Source organism: Palaemon carinicauda, chromosome 31, assembly GCF_036898095.1.
Source record: "Palaemon carinicauda isolate YSFRI2023 chromosome 31, ASM3689809v2, whole genome shotgun sequence".
NCBI lineage: Eukaryota > Metazoa > Arthropoda > Malacostraca > Decapoda > Palaemonidae > Palaemon > Palaemon carinicauda.
Genome location: NC_090755.1, coordinates 83,518,457 through 83,538,417, shown reverse-complemented (window position 1 = coordinate 83,538,417; position 19,961 = coordinate 83,518,457). Strand labels below are relative to the sequence as shown.

General features: G+C 36.5%; 1 protein-coding gene across 3 annotated transcripts in view; it reads left to right on the top strand.

Moving 5' to 3' along the window:
- The window catches only part of LOC137624587 (streptococcal hemagglutinin-like), a 73,539-nt gene that overhangs the window by 41,941 nt on the left and 11,637 nt on the right, over nucleotides 1-19,961 (top strand). For all 3 annotated transcript variants that reach the window (XM_068355535.1, XM_068355534.1, XM_068355533.1), the window contains exons 14-19: nucleotides 8-43; nucleotides 2,296-3,135; nucleotides 6,189-6,689; nucleotides 8,517-8,555; nucleotides 8,876-8,920; nucleotides 10,973-12,445. In XM_068355535.1, coding sequence (XP_068211636.1) covers nucleotides 8-43; nucleotides 2,296-3,135; nucleotides 6,189-6,689; nucleotides 8,517-8,555; nucleotides 8,876-8,920; nucleotides 10,973-12,445 — 2,934 coding nt within the window. The remainder of the gene's footprint in view (nucleotides 1-7; nucleotides 44-2,295; nucleotides 3,136-6,188; nucleotides 6,690-8,516; nucleotides 8,556-8,875; nucleotides 8,921-10,972; nucleotides 12,446-19,961) is intronic.

The window sequence follows — 19,961 nt, the reverse complement described above, 5'->3', positions numbered from 1 at the left end:
TTAACAGAGGCCTCTAACCCAACGACGGTATCATCTTCAGAAGGTAAGATTTTTTTTGTACTTTAGCGTAAAATTTATTCCAAGAAATTCTTAGGTTTTTCAAGTTAGTCCCTTTTGATTTCATTAGAAAATTCTGAGGTTTTTCAAGCAAGTCCTTTTTAATTTCATTAGAAAAATCTGAGGTTTTTCAAGCAAGTCCTTTTTAATTTCATTAGAAAATTCTGAGTTTTTTCAAGCAAGTCCTTTTTAATTCATTAGAAAATTCTGAAGCTATTCAAGCTAATTCTTTTTAATTTCATAAGAAAATCTGAGTGTTTTTGAGCTACTTTTTAATTTTATTAGAAAATTGTGAGTTTTTAAGCTAGTAATTTTTAATTTCATTAGAAAATTCTGAGGGTTTTCAAGCTAGTCCTTCTTAATTTCATTAGAAAATTCTGAGTTTTTCAAGTTACATTTTAATTTTATTAGAAAATTGTGAGAGTTTTTAAGCTAGTAATTTTTAATTTCTTTAGAAAATTCTGAGGGTATTCAAGCTAGTCCTTCTTAATTTCATTTGAAAATCCTGAGTTTTTTCAACCTAGTCCTTTTTATTTCATTAGAAAATCATGAGTTTTTTCAAGCTACTTTTTAATTACATTAGAAAATTCTTAAGTTTTTCAAGCTACTTTTTAATTACATTAGAAAATTCTTAGGTTTTCCAAACTCGTCCTTTGTAATTTCAATAAAGTTTATCTTCGAAATAAGAAAATATAGTTCACGCATTACAGGAAATATCTCTGGATAATATGAACAAAAGCTATTCATGGCAAGTGAGCGGACAAAGATAAAAACGAGAAGTCCTAGAGGCTAGAAGTAAACATCAGATTAACAATTATCATAAATATAAAATATAAATCAAAGCGTTGACCCAAAATCCTCGAATAAAGAAGCTGTTAGATTATTATAGAATCTGCAATTAGTATTAATCAATTTCCGATGAAATTTTCGGCAGAATTCTATCCCTAAATTAGGTACTGCTCAACAGATTTAGGTATGAAACGTCTAAATCGTATTCTGAAATCCACTAAAAAGTTATAAATACGGACAAAATATGAATTTCCTTTTCTGAAATTCATCATCTCCTACTCCTACGCCTAGTGACGCAAAGGGCTCGGCGGTATATCTTAGGATTAAATGTTTGCCAACGCTTATACTCGTATAGGTGGATGAGCAACCTAGTGCAGTAATTGGAGCTTTGGGTGTGGAGGAAATGGCCCCCCTAAATCTTGATGACGTCACTGCCAGCGGGATGACGGATTGGGTTTAAGGCGATAGACAAACTGTCTCTTCGACTTTTACTCTTGATGCCTGGCAGTTGGTCTTAATGGAATTAGTATGGACCGGAAGGGGTCACTTTCCTTCGTCAGATAGGCACTGCGCATCAGGAGAAACTGACTATCCTTTGATGTATTTAACCAAATACAAAATCGAATTGAAACACCAACTCGAATTATTATAGCATCAGTAACCTATAAAAGACCGAAATAAACTTTCTCTTGCATGCGAATGAAATTCTAAAATATTTCCCAGCTAATAAGTCCAGCCCCCACCTTTTATGCACATTATTTGTCTTATAACCACAAGTTTTCTTATAGTTTCTAGTGATGTATCACTTTTTCATGCATCGATTTCTCACGACTTCCAAATCCACAGCTTGGCTGTTTTTTTTCTGCAATTCATTGTAAATAAGAATGCAGTGTTATTTTCTGACTAAAGTAAAAGCACACAAACATCGCAGCCTGTCTCACTCTCTACCTAAAAACGGAATGAAATCCTACATAAAAATCAAAGCTCACATTGCAAGGCAGTGAATCTATCGTACAATGGTTCGGTAATAATATACCCACCACTATCAACAAAATTATTAATTGCTATTATAATTCTAAGAGTCACTATAAACGTCTCCAAGAATTTCAATTAACATAAGATACATTAGCAAAAATAGGAGTAAAGTAAGTTGAAGAAATTTATGAGAGACTGTTACAGCAAAATTCTTTCAGAATTAAAATTTCATAATCTCAGTCAGAATTACGTTACGATGATTGTACAAACATAAGGAGATTAGAAAATAGCTATTTGCATTCAAAGAGTTGATTTAGATATTAACCATTGCACATGAGTCCTGTGTAGAGTATCAACTAAAATCTTCGTACTGTAGGTATGGAAAGTTACTGAAAAATTATGAGATGCATTCATATAATGTACACTGATTATATTTTTCTTCCATGCACTTTCCTATCCTATGTGGCAATAAAGGTCCAACTGGAGGACCCACATCAAGCGAAGGGCCTACGTCAAGCGGAGGACCCACATCAAGTGAAGGACCTACGTCAAGCGGAGGACCCACATCAAGCGAAGGGCCTACGTCAAGCGGAGGACCCACATCAAGCGAAGGGCCTACGTCTAGCGGAGGACCCACATCAAGCGAAGGGCCTACGTCCAGCGGAGGACCTACATCAAGTGAAGGGCCTACGTCTAGCGGAGGACCCACATCAAGCGAAGGGCCTACTTCTAGCGGAGGACCCACATCAAGTGAAGGGCCTACATCTAGCGGAGGACCCACATCAAGCGAAGGGCCTACGTCTAGCGGAGGACCCACATCAAGCGAAGGTCCTACGTCAAGCGGAGGACCCACATCAAGCGAAGGGCCAACATCAAGCGGAGGACCCACATCAAGCGAAGGGCCAACGTCAAGTGGAGGACCCACATCAACCGCAGGGCCCACGTCAAGTGGAGGGCCCACGTCAAGTGGAGGACCCACATCAACCGCAGGGCCCACGTCAAGTGGAGGACCCACATCAACCGCAGGGCCCACGTCAAGTGGAGGACCCACATCAACCGCAGGGCCCACGTCAAGTGGAGGACCCACATCAACCGCAGGGCCCACGTCAAGTGGAGGACCCACATCAACCGCAGGGCCCACGTCAAGTGGAGGACCCACATCAACCGCAGGGCCCACGTCAAGTGGAGGACCCACATCAACCGCAGGGCCCACATCAACTGGAGGACCCACATCAACCGCAGGGCCCACGTCAACTGGAGGACCCACATCAACCGCAGCACCCACGTCAACCGGAGGACCAACCACCACCCAAAGTATGTATGATCAAGAATCTCTTTTTGAGCTCAAAACATCTTAACTTAACCTTAGGATAACTTTTATATTAGCTTTGAAGTATGCACCCTGCCTTCAATTGGAAATCTAATTCTTTTCTTACCCTATTTTGGCAGGTAAATAAAGAATTTCATAAATCATAGAGGCTAAAACCTTAACCATGATAGTTAAGAAAATAACGCCATAAAAACTGTCCTGAATAATGATACAAATTTCAAAGGTTCGTGACATATTCATGCTAGTTGAATTCTACAGATGCACTTAAAAATTTACCAAATGAATGACGATTTTTTATATAATCTTTTCATAAAATGTCTTCAACTATAGTTGAATGTATTGAGAAGTCTTGTCGTTTGGATCCGAAAAAAAGTAATATCGTAGAACCTCAAGAGCCATAACAAACTAAGAGAGATTTGTATAATTCTCATATGTAGCGGCACTGCCTCATTGAAAGAAGTTTCCTTCCATTTGTTCATTTCATGAAATCAATGATTTGAAAAAGTATGAAATAAAAAATATTAAAGCGATATCCTACAATTTTTTAAGCACGCATGAAATAGAAAGTGAAGCATGTAAATTCTTCCATTGGCATCAACTCTGATACACGCAAATGATTAAATGTTCTTTCTTTTATTTACAAGTACGAATTTTTGCACTCAAATTTTTTGGCATCTTTACTTTAGAATTTCACTTTCATCCTTCCCTCGTGCAGTAATTCCTGTATTTTTTTTTCTATATCCATAGAAAGTACTAATCTATATTGCATCACTTGCCATTTATTGTGGTAGCACAACTTCACATTAGGCAAATTCTTTCAATACCAATCTAACAAAAACGTAAATATAATAACATAAATAAAATCCACGGAATGAAACAAAATCATACATTTGGTCTCAATATCTTCTTGGGAATTCTTTTCCTCGCAATATCCAAATGTATCAACTGAGGATTTTTTTTTTTTTTAATCCTCCTGGCACAGTCTATTCACCAATAGAGGACCAAGCGGATTACCAACCTTCATCAGTAGTTTTATCCACAGGAGTATCAACACCCATCTTGAAATCATATTCTGAATAACCTAGATTCCAATACTGTGTGAATGTATCAATTGTTTAATATGATATAACTTCCTTCTCCCTAATCTCCTATTTACAGCTGATGCTCTGATTAATATGAGTCGGGATTCTTTTAATACATTTCTTTGATCTTGGTATTCTCTACAGGTTACTTCCCATTGATTTCTCTTTTCTTAGGTGACAATTACTAAAGCATCATAAACCTTGAGAGTTAGGCATTAGTTATACATGAATAAATACTTAGTATGGAACTTGTTTTATCGACGTGCATAAATTATTATACGTATGACCAGATTATAAATTATTTGAACGTAAAATCATAAGAAATTCACGATATGTCCATAATATTTCTTTTTCTTTCCATAATTTTCGTATTTTTTCAACTTAGGCCATCATCATAATTACATTTTCTTATCATATGTTAGAATGGAAGTCTAACAATATATCTTTTTTTTACCAAATTGTATAAAGAAAGCTGTTATTCTAAAATTCTTCTTGTTATGCATGGCTAAAGTGGCATGACTAAAGTGACATTGATTCGGTATCAATGACTTTGGAACACAATTGAACTTAATAATATTTCATGTTAATGAGACATAACAATGCCCTTCCTTTATAAGATAAATCAAAACTTAACAACTGTTTCTTGACTAAAATATAATTTTTGGTTATTTGCTCTCAACATTATAAAGATGGCTATCTTAAAAAAAAAATTAAAAACAATATTTTCTTTTGCTACTTACTCTACTTGTGTGACGAACTCAGTGTTATCATTGACCTAATGGGCGTTGTAGCTAACGACATAAGCGTGTTAATGATGGATGTTTAGATATCGTCACGATATTAAAGTTATTACTTTAATGGCGATCATCTATACTAGCCAAGCTACAACCTTGGTTGGGTAAGCAGAATGCTACAAGCCCAGTAAAAGTAACCCTGGGAGAAAAGGAAATAAAATAACAAATAATCTATAAGTAATGAATAAATTTTTTAAAAAAGATTTTAAGATCAGTACCAGGGTTAAGAAAGATAAATCGAGACTTATGCAATAGAGAACACCATAGCTATTGTCTTTATGGGGACTGACAACAAAAACACTAATATTAATTAGCAACACAAGGACTGTCTTGTATTTACACAACAAATGACTATTTGACCTAAGCGAGTACCTTGACGATAACATTGAAACTACTCTTCAGATAGCTACGCGACTGACACCATATATATACTAATGGCGCATCTTAGACAGGTGACAGTGGAACTGATTTACTTACTTGTTTACTTGGTTTGGGTTTAAATCCAACCCTCCACTGAAGTCGAGTGAACTCCTTCTCGGGCGGGTCCATATTAATCATCTAACGAAACATTTTCATTATAACTTATACAATTCTTTGATTGTAGCATCTTCCAAATCATATGATCTTGTGAAAAGTAATGTCTTTAGTTTCTTCTTAAATTCAATTGCTCCCTTTAGGTCCTTCATTTCAGTTGGCATGTATTCCCACAATACATGCTGAAAGCTTTATATTAATACTGCACTTGATCTAAGAACTGTACATGTTAGACTTCCTTTTCCTCCACTCTTATTTCTCATTACAAATGCAGTATATATGAATGACAACGAATATATAGTTTATATATGACATGTCTGTTTTGACGTTACTTATTTTAGAATGATTTATTGTTAATTTGTTCTCTTCATTTATTTATTTCCTTATTTCCTTTCCTCACTGGGCTATATTTCCCTGTTGGAGCCCCTGGGCTTATAGTATCTTGCTTTTCCAACTAGGGTTGTAGCTTGGAAATAAAATAATAATAATAATAATTGTGGTGGACTATTATGTAACGACCCTGACTGGTGATCGCCAGAATGGGATTGGGCGCTGATCATGTGTACATGGTCAGTCTCTAGGGCATTGTCCTGCCTAATAACAATCCTCCCAAATTTCTTTCAACAGGTTCGTCCAGCACGGATCCATTAGTAGCAGTGTACAGGCAAATGGCAGAGAAGGTAGCAGAATTTGATACATTTAATAACATCTCCAGCGAGGTAACTGAGTTGCAAAACGACCTGAATGAATTGCAGGCTGCTGCCACAAGGAGGAGGCACAGAAGACAGACATTACAGGAACAGTCTGCCTTGATAGAGCAAGTATTGCAAGCAGTTATAACACTCCTTGAAGAAGTGATAAACATGGTCGATCCAGATGCTACAATAATCATCAGGATAAAAGATTTAAGAAATAATCTGACCACCGTTACGGTGTATGTTAGACAAAACAAAACCCTTTTAACAGCCAGTGCCAATAGTCTCCTAGGTAATGCGTTCAAAAAATCAAAAGAAGCTAAAGGTAATGTCACCACCAAACTAAAAAAACTCAAGGATGATATAGAAGAGCTAAATACGGCAGCTGTATCCTTTGGCGGCACAACAGCGCTAGTCGTTCTCAATGAAACTGGTGAGTAAATCATAATTTATTTGTTTTTTGTCTTAATATTTTTTTTATTTTATTTATTTATTTTTTTGTCTCTTAATGTTATCCCCCTTCCCTTTCTATTTGGTGATCCCCAAATTGAGGCTCGAGGTCTTGTGAGCTAAGGTTGGGGGGGGGGGGTTGCCGAGTCATAAGCAGCAGCCATTGCCTGGACCTCCTTAGACCTAGCTTGGATGGACCGGGGGCTTGGGAGTTTATCATATATGGTCAGTCTCTAGGGCACTGCCCTGCTTGCTATGGCAATGTCACTTGCCTCTGCCATTCATGAGTGGCCTTAGAGCCTTTTAACAATCTGTCTTATTCTGGAACACCAGAAAAGCTAATGACCAAGGAAATAATGAATTAAAATTCCCTAAGGAATTTAAAGATGAACTTACTGGTTTCTCTTTTTATTCTCAAAACATTACCTCTTGAAAATAGGTCCCATACCCTTCACCTTTCCATCATTCTCCTTCGTGATTCCCAGGTATTGGGAAGTTTATCCGTAAACCAACAGTAAGATTCTCTACACATATTACAAAACGAAAATGAAAATAAAAAATATCGACAACTTTTCATAAGAAAGTCAGCTCTAGATAATAAAACCAGAAACAAGAGACCAAGGTTCATATGAGTTAAATGTTAACGCTCAGTTATATTCCCCTTTTGAGACTATACCAAAGGTAACTAATATTGTTTAATTCCAGAAGTATATAGTCTTGCTCTACTGAGATATGCCCAAAGCATACTAAAATGACATAGAATTTGAGCCAATAGACAGGAGGCATTAATTCAGTCATTTTTTAGGGCATTTCATGGGGGAAGTTCCACTCAACACCTTTTCTGAATAATATATCTCAGGAGTGTAATAGGTTATATGTGTATTTGTGTACGAAATACATGGATATATACAGTATATATATATATATATATATATATATATATATATATATATATATATATATATATATATATATATATATATATATATATACACACATAGATGGGTGGATGGATTGATACATATATATATATATATATATATATATATATATATATATATATATATATATATATATATATATATATATACATACACATTTAGGATACTAGATAAATTAATATACGGGTCACTTTAATCCAATACCCACGCGTTCTTAGTGGTCACAATATGCTCATTTAGTTCACCTCACACTTTATGGATATATTTACCACTAAAGGTTATGAGTAAAAATCAGTGGAAGGTAGGTGACCCCAAACTATTTTGCCATAAAAGAGGATACAGAAGTCCATTTCAGCATTTGCAGTCATATTAAATTCTATAATATTTGCTACGAGCAGTCTACTAGAATAATCATATGTAATATATGGAATCTATACAAATAGATAGATAGATAGATTCAAAGGCATTGGTTCGAATGCTGGGACGGGTGGAATTAATTATGAAGAAATTCCCTAAGGAATTTAAAGATGAACTAACTGGTTTCTATTTCTATTCTCAAAACATTACCTCTTGAAAATAGGTCCCATACCCTTCACCTTTCCATCATTCTCCTTCGTGATTCCCAGGTATTGGGAAGTTTATCCGTAAACCAACAGTAAGATTCTCTACACAAATTACAAAACGAAAAAAAAAAAAAAAAATATTCTATTGTCTATCTGTGGCTTAATACTTGAATGCATGAAAGTGGCATTCTTACAGATATAATATCACAGTAAAAAAGAAGCGAAGTCCAAAATTAATATAAAAATATAAAATATAAAATTAATATAGATAGCAACTTACTAATCTTTCTCCTCCCATCTCTATAGATATAACACAAGCAACAGGTCCAGTCGCTACAACTCAAGGTAAATTATCTAGTTAATTTTTTCTAATCCATCTTAATTTTCCTGAATGATCTTTAGATTAACCAAATGCAATTGTACCCTCAGAATGACATTTCCCAAACCGATGCTGTTATATAAAATCAGTGATTATAATAAAAGAAAATCTAAACCTTTATGGTGCAATACATTTATATGAAATTGAATTTTCAGAAGATAAGATACATAAGAATTAAAGCTAATATTCTAGAATTATAATTTTCATATCTTTATTCTATGAAGTATACTTCTAAGAATAAAATAGAGTCTGATTAAGGTGTTAACCTCAGTAAATCTTCTATCAGGTCCCACTCTCTCAAGCGACTCTCCTGCGTCTGGTCCATCATCGGGTAAATATATGAACTATGAACCCAGGGGCTCCAACAGGGAAACTAGCTCAGTGAGGAAAGGAAATAAGGAAAAACAAAATAGTTTAAGAACAGTAACATGAAAAAATAACTCATATATAAACTATGAAAACTAACAAAACAAGAGGAAGAAAAATAGGATAGAATAGTGTGGCTGAGTGTACCTTCAAGCAAGAGAACTCTAACAATCATTATCTAGCTACATGAACGTGAAAAAAAGACGATAAAATATTATGAAAATAACCATTACTTCATCAAGTAAAAGTTTTAATTCAACACTTATGTGACAATCGAAGTTGTTTTTTATCTTATAATTTGCTCGGAAGTAAGTGAAAACTAGGACGCTATATTCAAAGGCACTCTTTTCAAATCCAATTACATTACTCTTTTTTCCGAATCGATACTAAATTTATTAAATAAATTTTGTGAAACAAAATAAAAGCAAAGTGCTTCTTCATATTTATATATCTTTTATCTTATTCACAGAGTTCAACTATATTATAATCAAGGAGGCACAAGCAAAACTATTGCTAAATTCAATATTCAGATATTCCTTCTATTTTGGAAAATTTAAGCAATTGCTTTCTTTAGAAAAGCTGATAATTTAAAAATATACATTATTTATTTAAGAGTAGTCAACATGACCATATAAATTGTATTAAATCTAAACTCCTTGAATTATCAGTAATTCTACTATATAAACATGACGTATTTTGGACTAGAAAACAAGCTTGTTGCATATGCAGATGATGCTACTCACTTCGCATCAATTCCATCTCCTGAATGTAGATCTGGGGTTGAATCATTTGATAAAGATCTGGCTAAAATTAGTGCATGGTGCAAATTATGGGGTATGAAGTTGAATCCTAACAAAACTCAAAGTATGATTGCAAGTAGGTCAAGGACAGTGGTTTCTCAACATCCGGATCTCAGCATTAATAATGTTTCTTTAACTTTGTATGACTTAAAATTTTAGGTGTGATTCTCGACAGCAAATTTACTTTTGAGAAACACATTAGGTTAGGGTCTTCTTCAATTGCACAAAAAATTGGCTTATTAAGAAAGTCTTTTAAGATTTTCTGTGATTAATCTGTTCTGAAGAAGTGTTTTAATCCTTTCATTTTACCTTGTTTCGAGTAATGTTCTCCCGTTTGGTCTTCAGCTGCTGATTCTCATCTTAATTTGATGGGCAGATACTTGCGGTCTATTAAATTTCTTATTCCTGATATAGATATTAATCTTTGGCACCGTCGTTCAATTAGTTCATTATGCATGTTGACAAAATTTTTTATAATGCTGACCATCCTTTACATTCAGATCTCCCTGGACAGTTCCATCCTGTTCGTAATACTAGTCAGGCCTTCTCCATCAAGAGGCTTAAAATTACACAGTATTCTAAAAGTTTTATTCCAGCTGTGACCAATTTGTGTAATGATCTTCCTAATCGGGTAGTTGAATCAGTAGAACTTCAAAATTTCAAAATTGCAGCAAATGTTTTTATGATGAACAGGCTGACATAAGTCTTTTTATAGTTTATATATGACATATGTTTCAATGTCGTTACTGTTTTAAAAATAATCTACTGTTAATTTTTTCTCATCGTTTATTTAGTTCCTTATTTCCTTTCCTCACTGGGCTATTTTTCCCTGTTGGAGTCCTTGGGCTTATAGCATCTTGCTTTTCCAACTAGGGTTGTAGCTTGGCTAGTAGTAGTAATAATAATAATAATATTAATAATCCTTCTAAAACCTTCAATATTATAAACAATGTCAAGATATATAAACGTGCAACTAGGAGTGAATAAAATACCCTAAAAATCACTAAGATAGCCCATCACTTGAACCTATTATGAAGGAACATTTTCAATGTAAGTTTTCTTTCAATTATGATCCATGAAAAAAAAAGACCTTTATAAATATTCTTTAGAATTAACATTAATTCACTTTCATCCTGAGAGTAACAAACACAAACTGTGTTCTATATAACCAGTTCAAATTACATGAATATTTTTATTTGATAAATTTACTTCTTCAGGAGGACCTACTATTTCTGAGGGGCCAACGCCTTCAGATGGATCTACTGGTTCTGGCGGGCCAACATCTACAGAAGGATCTTCTGGTTCTGGTGGGCCAACATCTACAGAAGGATCTTCTGGTTCTGGTGGACCAACATCTTCAGGAGGATCTACTGGTCCTGGCGGGCCAACATCTTCAGAAGGATCTACTGGTTCTGGTGGGCCAACATCTACAGAAGGATCTTCTGGAGCTGGTGGACCAACATCTTCAGAAGGATCTACTGGTTCTGGTGGGCCAACATCTACAGAAGGATCTTCTGGTTCTGGTGGGCCAACATCTTCAGGAGGATCTACTGGTTCTGGTGGGCCAACATCTTCAGAAGGATCTACTGGTTCTGGTGGACCAACATCTTCAGAAGGATCTACTGGTTCTGGTGGGCCAACATCTACAGAAGGATCTTCTGGTTCTGGTGGGCCAACATCTTCAGGAGGATCTACTGGGTCTGGTGGCTCAACATCTACAGAAGGATCTGCTGGTTCTGGAGGTCCAACATCTTCAGGAGGATCTACTAGTTCTGGAGGTCCAACATCTTCAGGAGGATCTACTAGTTCTGGTGGGCCAACATCTTCAGGGGGATCTTCTAGTTCTGGTGATTCAACTTCTTCTGGAGGATCTACTAGTTCTGGAGGTCCAACATCTTCAGGAGGATCTACTAGTTCTGGTGGGCCAACATCTTCAGGGGGATCTACTAGTTCTGGTGGGCCAACATCTTCAGGGGGATCTACTAGTTCTGGTGGGCCAACATCTTCAGGGGGATCTTCTAGTTCTGGTGATTCGACTTCTTCTGGAGGATCTACTAGCTCTGGTGGTTCAACTTCATCAGGGGGATCTTCTAGTTCTGGTGATTCGACTTCTTCTGGAGGATCTACTAGCTCTGGTGGTTCAACTTCATCAGGAGGATCTACTAGTTCTGGTGGGTCAACTTCTTCAGGAGGATCTACTAGTTCTGGTGGTTCAACTTCATCAGGAGGATCTACTAGCTCTGGTGGTTCAACTTCATCAGGAGGATCTACTAGTTCTGGTGGTTCAACTTCATCAGGAGGATCTACTAGTTCTGGTGGTTCAACTTCATCAGGAGGATCTACTAGTTCTGGTGGGTCAACTTCTTCAGGAGGATCTACTAGTTCTGGTGGATCAACATCTTCTGGAGGATCTACTAGCTCTGGTGGTTCAACTTCATCAGAAGGATCTACTAGTTCTGGTGGGTCAACTTCTTCAGGAGGATCTACTAGTTCTGGTGGATCAACTTCTTCAGGAGGATCTACTAGTTCCGGTGGGTCAACTTCTTCAGGAGGATCAACAAGTTCTTCTGGTTCAACTTCTTCAGGAGGATCAACTAGTTCTTCTGGTTCAACTTCTACAGGAGGATCTACCTCTTCTGAAGGGTCAACTTCTACAGCATCATCAAGCAGTTCAAGCTCTACACCTTCAGGTTAGGAAAGCTGGAATACTAGCATGAAAAGGAAAACTGCTTGAAATGTGGAACTGATATCGAGTATAATATAAAAGTCGAGTATGCAACTGTTTTGACCTATTTCAGAGTTCAACGATTCTTTGACTAAACTAATTAAAATCTTCTTGTATGCTTAATTTCTTTATTACACTTGACAAGCATGGTGCAAAACTTCTGATTTAATGTTACTTACTTGATAATATGCAATATTAAAAATACAATTCTTCTTTCCTTCTATCCCCAATATAAAGTTACTGAAATACTACATCTGTAGATATTTTTTCACAAAACTACAAATATCTTTTTATCTGAAATGACTTGTTTTTTGTAAGAAACATATCGACGACAAAGGTACAAGACTGCATCAAGAAACCCGTTGCAAAAGTAAAGCTAAAAATGTGTTTAAATCTTAGTAAGCCTATGGTATACACTTCTTTGAAAAATCCTCATTTACATACTATTTATGTTATTATCTTCCATGCAATTATATTTGTTAATTTCAAGCATAAGCATATTTAGCCACTTACATAAATCACAAAGAGAGAGAGAGAGAGAGAGAGAGAGAGAGAGAGAGAGAGAGAGAGAGAGAGAGAGAGAGAGAGAGAGAGAGAGAGAACGTTAAGTAATCTCCCCTACCAGGACTTAAAATGATTCCAGAGGAGAAACAGGCAAAAATGTTATAGCAGCAGTATAAAACATTACATAAATCTAGCCACTTCATATATCAAAATTCAACAGCAGTCTACTAAATGCCCCAGACACTGACCCAGTCACCTCAATCTTGTATTTGCTGGGTACGAATTGACTCATTTCCAATATACCTTTCATGGCATCTTTCCAACCGTTCAATATTTTCTGCCACTTATCACTTGCTTTCACGCTACTTTCAACCCCGTTCCTGGTTTTCCTCCCATTGCATTGTCAAAACTTGCAAATCATTCAGACTTTACCCCAACCGATCACCCGAGGGAGGTGCCACTACCTACATGCCCGTCTACCCCTTCATCTGTCTCTTTCTGACCACCCATATGTGGCTACTACCCCTTCCTCTGTCTCTTTCTGACCACCCATATGTGGCTACTACCCCTTCCTCTGTCTCTTTCTGACCACCCATATGTGGCTACTACCCCTTCCTCTGTTTCTTTCTGACCCCCCATATGTGGCTACTACCCCTTCCTCTGTCTCTTTCTGACCACCCATATGTGGCTACTACCCCTTCCTCTGTCTCTTTCTGACCACCCATATGTGGCTACTACCCCTTCCTCTGTCTCTTTCTGACCACCCATATGTGGCTACTACCCCTTCCTCTGTCTCTTTCTGACCACCCATATGTGGCTACTATCCCTTCCTCTGTCTCTTTCTGACCACCCATATGTGGCTACTTCAAAGTCTCAAAAACCCTTCATTAGGCCGGTGATCATCAAAATCCCTAACACTTGCCTAGAGTTCTGGTAATTTTCGGACTACGACGTCTTGACTATCTTCACTCGGCTATGCATGTGTGCTTTCACTCGTGTGCGTTTAAACTTGGTTTATATACGTCGGACATGCTGTGGCTACACGCTGCTCCTCTTCCTGTCCAACTAATAATATGTTTATTAACTCTGCTACATTATCTAACCTATTTTCAAAGTCCTACGTTCATTGTTATCTATATTCTTCATCGACATCACTATAACCGACTGCTCCTTCGTGTCTACTATGTTAAACCTCGTATACCTTGAACTTTTATTGTACCGGCTTAAAGTACAACTTTGCTCACACCATACACAAACAGAGGTATTCTTTCACCTGACGCCAATTATGGCCCATGTCGACGAATAATGACACATCGGTACATAGGTTTTTTTCACTTTATTACAAAAAAAAGGTTCGTGAATACATTTTGCACGAGATACTCTTCAGGTAAGTACCATATTGTTCTTGGGAGTGTTCTAGTGGTACTGCCAATCCTTCTGAGCAAGAAATACCATGTTGCTCTGTCAATATGCTGGAACTACTAGAATGTGGATATCGACACTAATGAAAATATACTATTACCAAATGACTTCAATGATCTAGCACAACAATTTACGACAGTCATAGTACTCTTAAAAAGGTAATTGATCTCACTGTATAAAACACATAATCTGCAATATATATATATATATATATATATATATATATATATATATATATATATAAATATATATATATATATATATATATATATATATATATATTTATATATATCTATATATATATATATATATATATATATATATATATATATATATATATATATATATATATATATATATATATATATATATATAAATGTGTGTGTGATTTGGAATAGGCACAAAAAATGACAAAAGACACATGATTGCAGAATCTACTGAAAGAAAATCTGAAAATCATGAACACCTTTCTTTATAAAAAAAGGGACATAGAAAATGAACATGGAGAAGGCCAAATGAAGACACGAAAAACGAAATAGATTTCATTCTCAGTGATAATTGTAATTTAGTTAAGGATATAACAATTAAACAAGTTAAAATCAAGCGACCATAGATTGGTGAGAAGCAAAATGTCCATATAATTAAGGACAGAAAGTCAAAACTAATTTTAAGAAAGAATGTAAATACTCATGAATTGAAACATCTGACGAATTTAGTGTAGCAACATAAAACGGGTACTACTAACTGCATTATTATTATTATTATTATTATTATTATTACTAGCCAAACTACAACCCTAGTTGAAAAAGCAAGATGGTATAAGCCCAAGGGCTCCAATAGGGAAAAATAGCCCAGTGAGGAAAGGAAATAAGGAAATAAATAAATGATGAGAACAAATTAACAGTAATTATTCTAAAAACAGTAACAACGTCAAAATAGATATGTCAAATATAAACTATAAAAAGAATCATGTCAGCCCGGTCAACATAAAAACATTTGCTCCAACTTTGAACTTTTGAAGTTCTACTGATTCAACTACCCGATTAGGAAGATCATTCCACAACTTGGTAACAGCTGGAATAAAACATGATGACATAGAAGAAAGTAGAGAAGAAATAAACAGTGATTTAACAATATTTGTATTGGAATTAACACAAGAAATAGTTGGAAAACTTCCTACACAAGAAACTACCATGAGAGAGTTATGGGGTCTTTTGACTGGCCAGACAGTAGTACATTTGATCTTTCTCTCTGGTTAGGGTTCACTTTCCCTTTGCCTAAACACACACACACACTTAATAGTCTGGCCTAATAAAACCGGGGGTAAAAAGTAAATATCAGGAAAGGTTGAAAATGGCATATGATGAGGTGAGAGTAAGAGAAACTGGTAATTTAGAGGAGGAATGGAAGTTAGTAAAAGAAAATTTTGTTGGGATTGCAAGTGATGTATGTGGCAAGAAGGTTGTTGGAGGCAGCATGAGGAAGGGCAGTGAATGGTGGAATGAAGCAGTGAAGATGAAAGTGGAAGAGAAAGAGAGGGCTTTTGAAGAATGGCTGCAGAGTAATAGTATAGAGAAGTATGAAAAATATAGAGAGAAAAAGGTGGAAGTAACGCGCAAGGTACGTGAGGCAAAGAGGGCAGCTGACCTGAGGTGGGGTCAGGGATTGGGTCAGTCATATGAAGAGAATAAGAAGAAGTTTTGGAAAGAAGTGAAGAGAGTAAGGAAGGCTGGCGCAAAAATTGAAGAGACAGTGAAAGATGGAAATGGAAGGTTGTTAAAAGGAGAGGAGGCAAGGAAAAGGTGGGCGGAATATTTTGAAAGTTTGCTGAATGTTGAGGATAAAAGGGAGGCAAATATAACTGCTGTTCCAGGTGTTGAGGTGCCAGTGATGGGAGATGAGAATGAGAGAGAGATAACAATAGAGGAAGTGAGGAGAGCACTAGATGAAACGAGAGTAGGAAAAGCATCTGGTATGGACGGTGTGAAAGCTGAGATGTTGAAGGAAGGGGGTGTGACTGTACTTGAATGGTTGGTGAGATTGTTTAATATGTGTTTTGTGTTGTCAATGGTACCAGTAGATTGGGTTTGTGCATGTATTGTACCACTATATAAGGGTAAGGGAGATGTGCATGAGTGTTGTAATTCAAGAGGTATTAGTTTGTTGAGTGTAGTTGGAAAAGTGTATGGTAGAGTACTGATTAATAGGATTAAGGATAAAACAGAGAATGCAATCTTGGAAGTACAGGGTGGTTTTAGAAGAGGTAGGGGTTGTATGAATCAGATTTTTACAGTTAGGCAGATATGCGAGAAATATTTAGCAAAAGGTAAGGAGGTGTATGTTGCGTTTATGGATCTGGAGAAAGCATATGATAGAGTTGATAGGGAAGCAATGTGGGATGTGATGAGGTTATATGGAGTTGGTGGAAGGTTGTTGCAAGCAGTGAAAAGTTTATACAAAGGTAGTAAAGCATGTGTTAGAATAGGAAATGAAGTGAGTGATTGGTTTCCGGTGAGAGTGGGGCTGAGACAGGGATGTGTGATGTCGCCGTGGTTGTTTAACTTGTATGTTGATGGAGTGGTGAGAGAGGTGAATGCTCGAGTGCTTGGACGAGGATTAAAACTGGTAGGCGAGAATGACCATGAATGGGAGGTAAATCAGTTGTTGTTTGCGGATGATACTGTACTGGTAGCAGACACAGAAGAGAAGCTTGACCGACTAGTGACAGAATTTGGAAGGGTGTGTGAGAGAAGGAAGTTGAGAGTTAATGTGGGTAAGAGTAAGGTTATGAGATGTACGAGAAGGGAAGGTGGTGCAAGGTTGAATGTCATGTTGAATGGAGAGTTACTTGAGGAGGTGGATCAGTTTAAGTACTTGGGGTCTATTGTTGCAGCAAATGGTGGAGTGGAAGCAGATGTACGTCAGAGAGTGAATGAAGGTTGCAATGTTTTGGGGGCAGTTAAGGGAGTAGTAAAAAATAGAGGGTTGGGCATGAATGTAAAGAGAGTTCTATATGAGAAAGTGATTGTACCAACTGTGATGTATGGATCGGAGTCGTGGGGAATGAAAGTGATGGAGAGACAGAAATTGAATGTGTTTGAGATGAAGTGTCTGAGGAGTATGGCTGGTGTATCTCGAGTAGATAGGGTTAGGAACGAAGTGGTGAGGGAGAGAACGGGTGTAAGAAATGAGTTAGCGGCTAGAGTGGATATGAATGTGTTGAGGTGGTTTGGCCATGTTGAGAGAATGGAGAATGGTTGTCTGCTAAAGAAGGTGATGAATGCAAGAGTTGAGGGGAGAAGTACAAGAGGAAGGCCGAGGTTTGGGTGGATGGATGGTGTGAAGAAAGCTCTGGGTGATAGGAGGATAGATGTGAGAGAAGCAAGAGAGCGTGCTAGAAATAGGAATGAATGGCGAGCGATTGTGACGCAGTTCCAGTAGGCCCTGCTGCTTCCTCCGGGGCCTTAGATGACCGCGGAGGTAGCAGCAGTAGGGGAGTCAGCATTATGAAGCTTCATCTGTGGTGGAAATGTGGGAGGTTGGGCTGTGGCACCCTAGCAGTACCAGCTGAACTCGGTTGAGTCCCTGATTAGGCTGAAGGAACATAGAGAGTAGAGGTCCCCTTTTTGTTTTGTTTCATTGTTGGTGTCGGCTACCCCCCAAAATTGGGGGAAGTGCCTTGGTATATAGATATAGATAGATTCTTTACATATTCTCCTCTGTCCTCATACACCTGACAACATTGAGATTACTAAACAATTCTTCTTCACCCAAGGGGTTAACTACTGCATTGTAATTGTTCCCTGGCCACTTTCCTCTTTGCAAGGGTAGAATAGACTCTTTAGCAATGGTAAGCAGCTCTTCTAGGAGAAGGACACTCCTAAATCAAAAAATTGTTCTCTAATCTTGGGTAGTGCCATAGCCTCTGTACCATGGTCTTCCACTGTCTTGGGTTAGAGTTCTCTTGTTTGAGGGTACACTCGGGCACACTATTCCATCTTATTTCTCTTCCTCTTGTTTTGTTAAAGTTTTTATGGTTATATAGGAGATATTTATATTAATCTTGTTGCTTATTTCTCTTTGTTTCCTTTCCTCACTGAGCTATTTTCCCCTGGGCTTATAGCATCCTGCTTTTCCAACTAGGGTTGTAGCTTAGCAAGTAATAATAATAATAATAATAATAATAATAATAATAATAATAATAATAATAATAATAATAATAATAACAACATCATAAAACAAACTAAAAACACAATATATTCATAAGCACAATCAGAACAAAATTGAAGAAACACTAAAGCATCAAATTGATGAAAACAAGACTTGTAACAGGATAACAACAGATATTTGCTTTCAGTGGTGCAAATCGAAATATTATATATTATCAACAAAAGAGATAGAATACTTGGAGCAGTATGCCAACAGATATTTATTTTTAAGGGTGTAAATGGAAATATTATCAACAAAAGAGATAGAATACTTGGAGCAGTATGCCAACAGATATTTATTTTCAAGGGTGTAAATGGAAATATTATCAACAAAAGAGATAGAATACTTGGAGTAGTATGCCAACAGATATTTATTTTTAAGGGTGTAAATGGAAATATTATCAACAAAAGAGATAGAATACTTGGAGTAGTATGCCAACAGATATTTATTTTTAAGGATGAAAATCGAAATATCATCAACATAAGAGATAGGATAATGAATATTGCAGAGGATCTCTATAAATGCTATAGAATACTTATATAAAAAATAGCTTTGCCAATAGAAAAAAAATGAAACACCGGAGTTGGTACCAAACGTAACAGTATGGGAAGTAAAGAAGAGCACAAAAAGAGGCAAAGCAAGAGGAGATGGTAGCGTAACAATTCATATAATAGATGGTCGAGATTTCATAGTAGTAAAACTTAGTGAACTTTGCTCAAAATGTCCGCAAGAATGCTCTATACCTACAGGTTGGGAAAAATTTAATCATTATACGATTTCACAAAAAAAGGGAGCCACAAAAGACCTGAAAAATTACCGACCAATAAGTTTACTTTCAATAATATATAAAATATTTACAAATATCATAATATACCCCCAAGGTAAGGTTAAATTTCGAGCACATTTTGCTATATAGTTTTTTGAAATTGCTCTAACAGCCTGAATTTTTGCCATAGAGAGGTCAGGTTGGTCTCATTCTTTTGGAAAATGTCTGATGTTTCTCATAAAGTTATCAAAAATATGCAAACACATGTTAATAACAGTGTTTTGCAAGAACGTACCGGTACGTTCTTTGGGGGCGATAGGGTTAAGCCGAATAGAAACGCAGCTAGATTTCAATCAACCAAAAGGACAAGCAGGCATTAAAAGCAAGTACTCATCAAATTACCACATCCATGTAATTAACCACCTAATGGAAAATTCAACTCAGTATGTCAAACCACTATCTATGGCATTTATAAACTATGAGAAAGTTTCTGATTCTGTCAAAACTTCAGCAGTAATGAAAGACCTTCAAAGACAAGAAATAGATGAATCTTACGTCAGAACACAAAGATATCTATTAC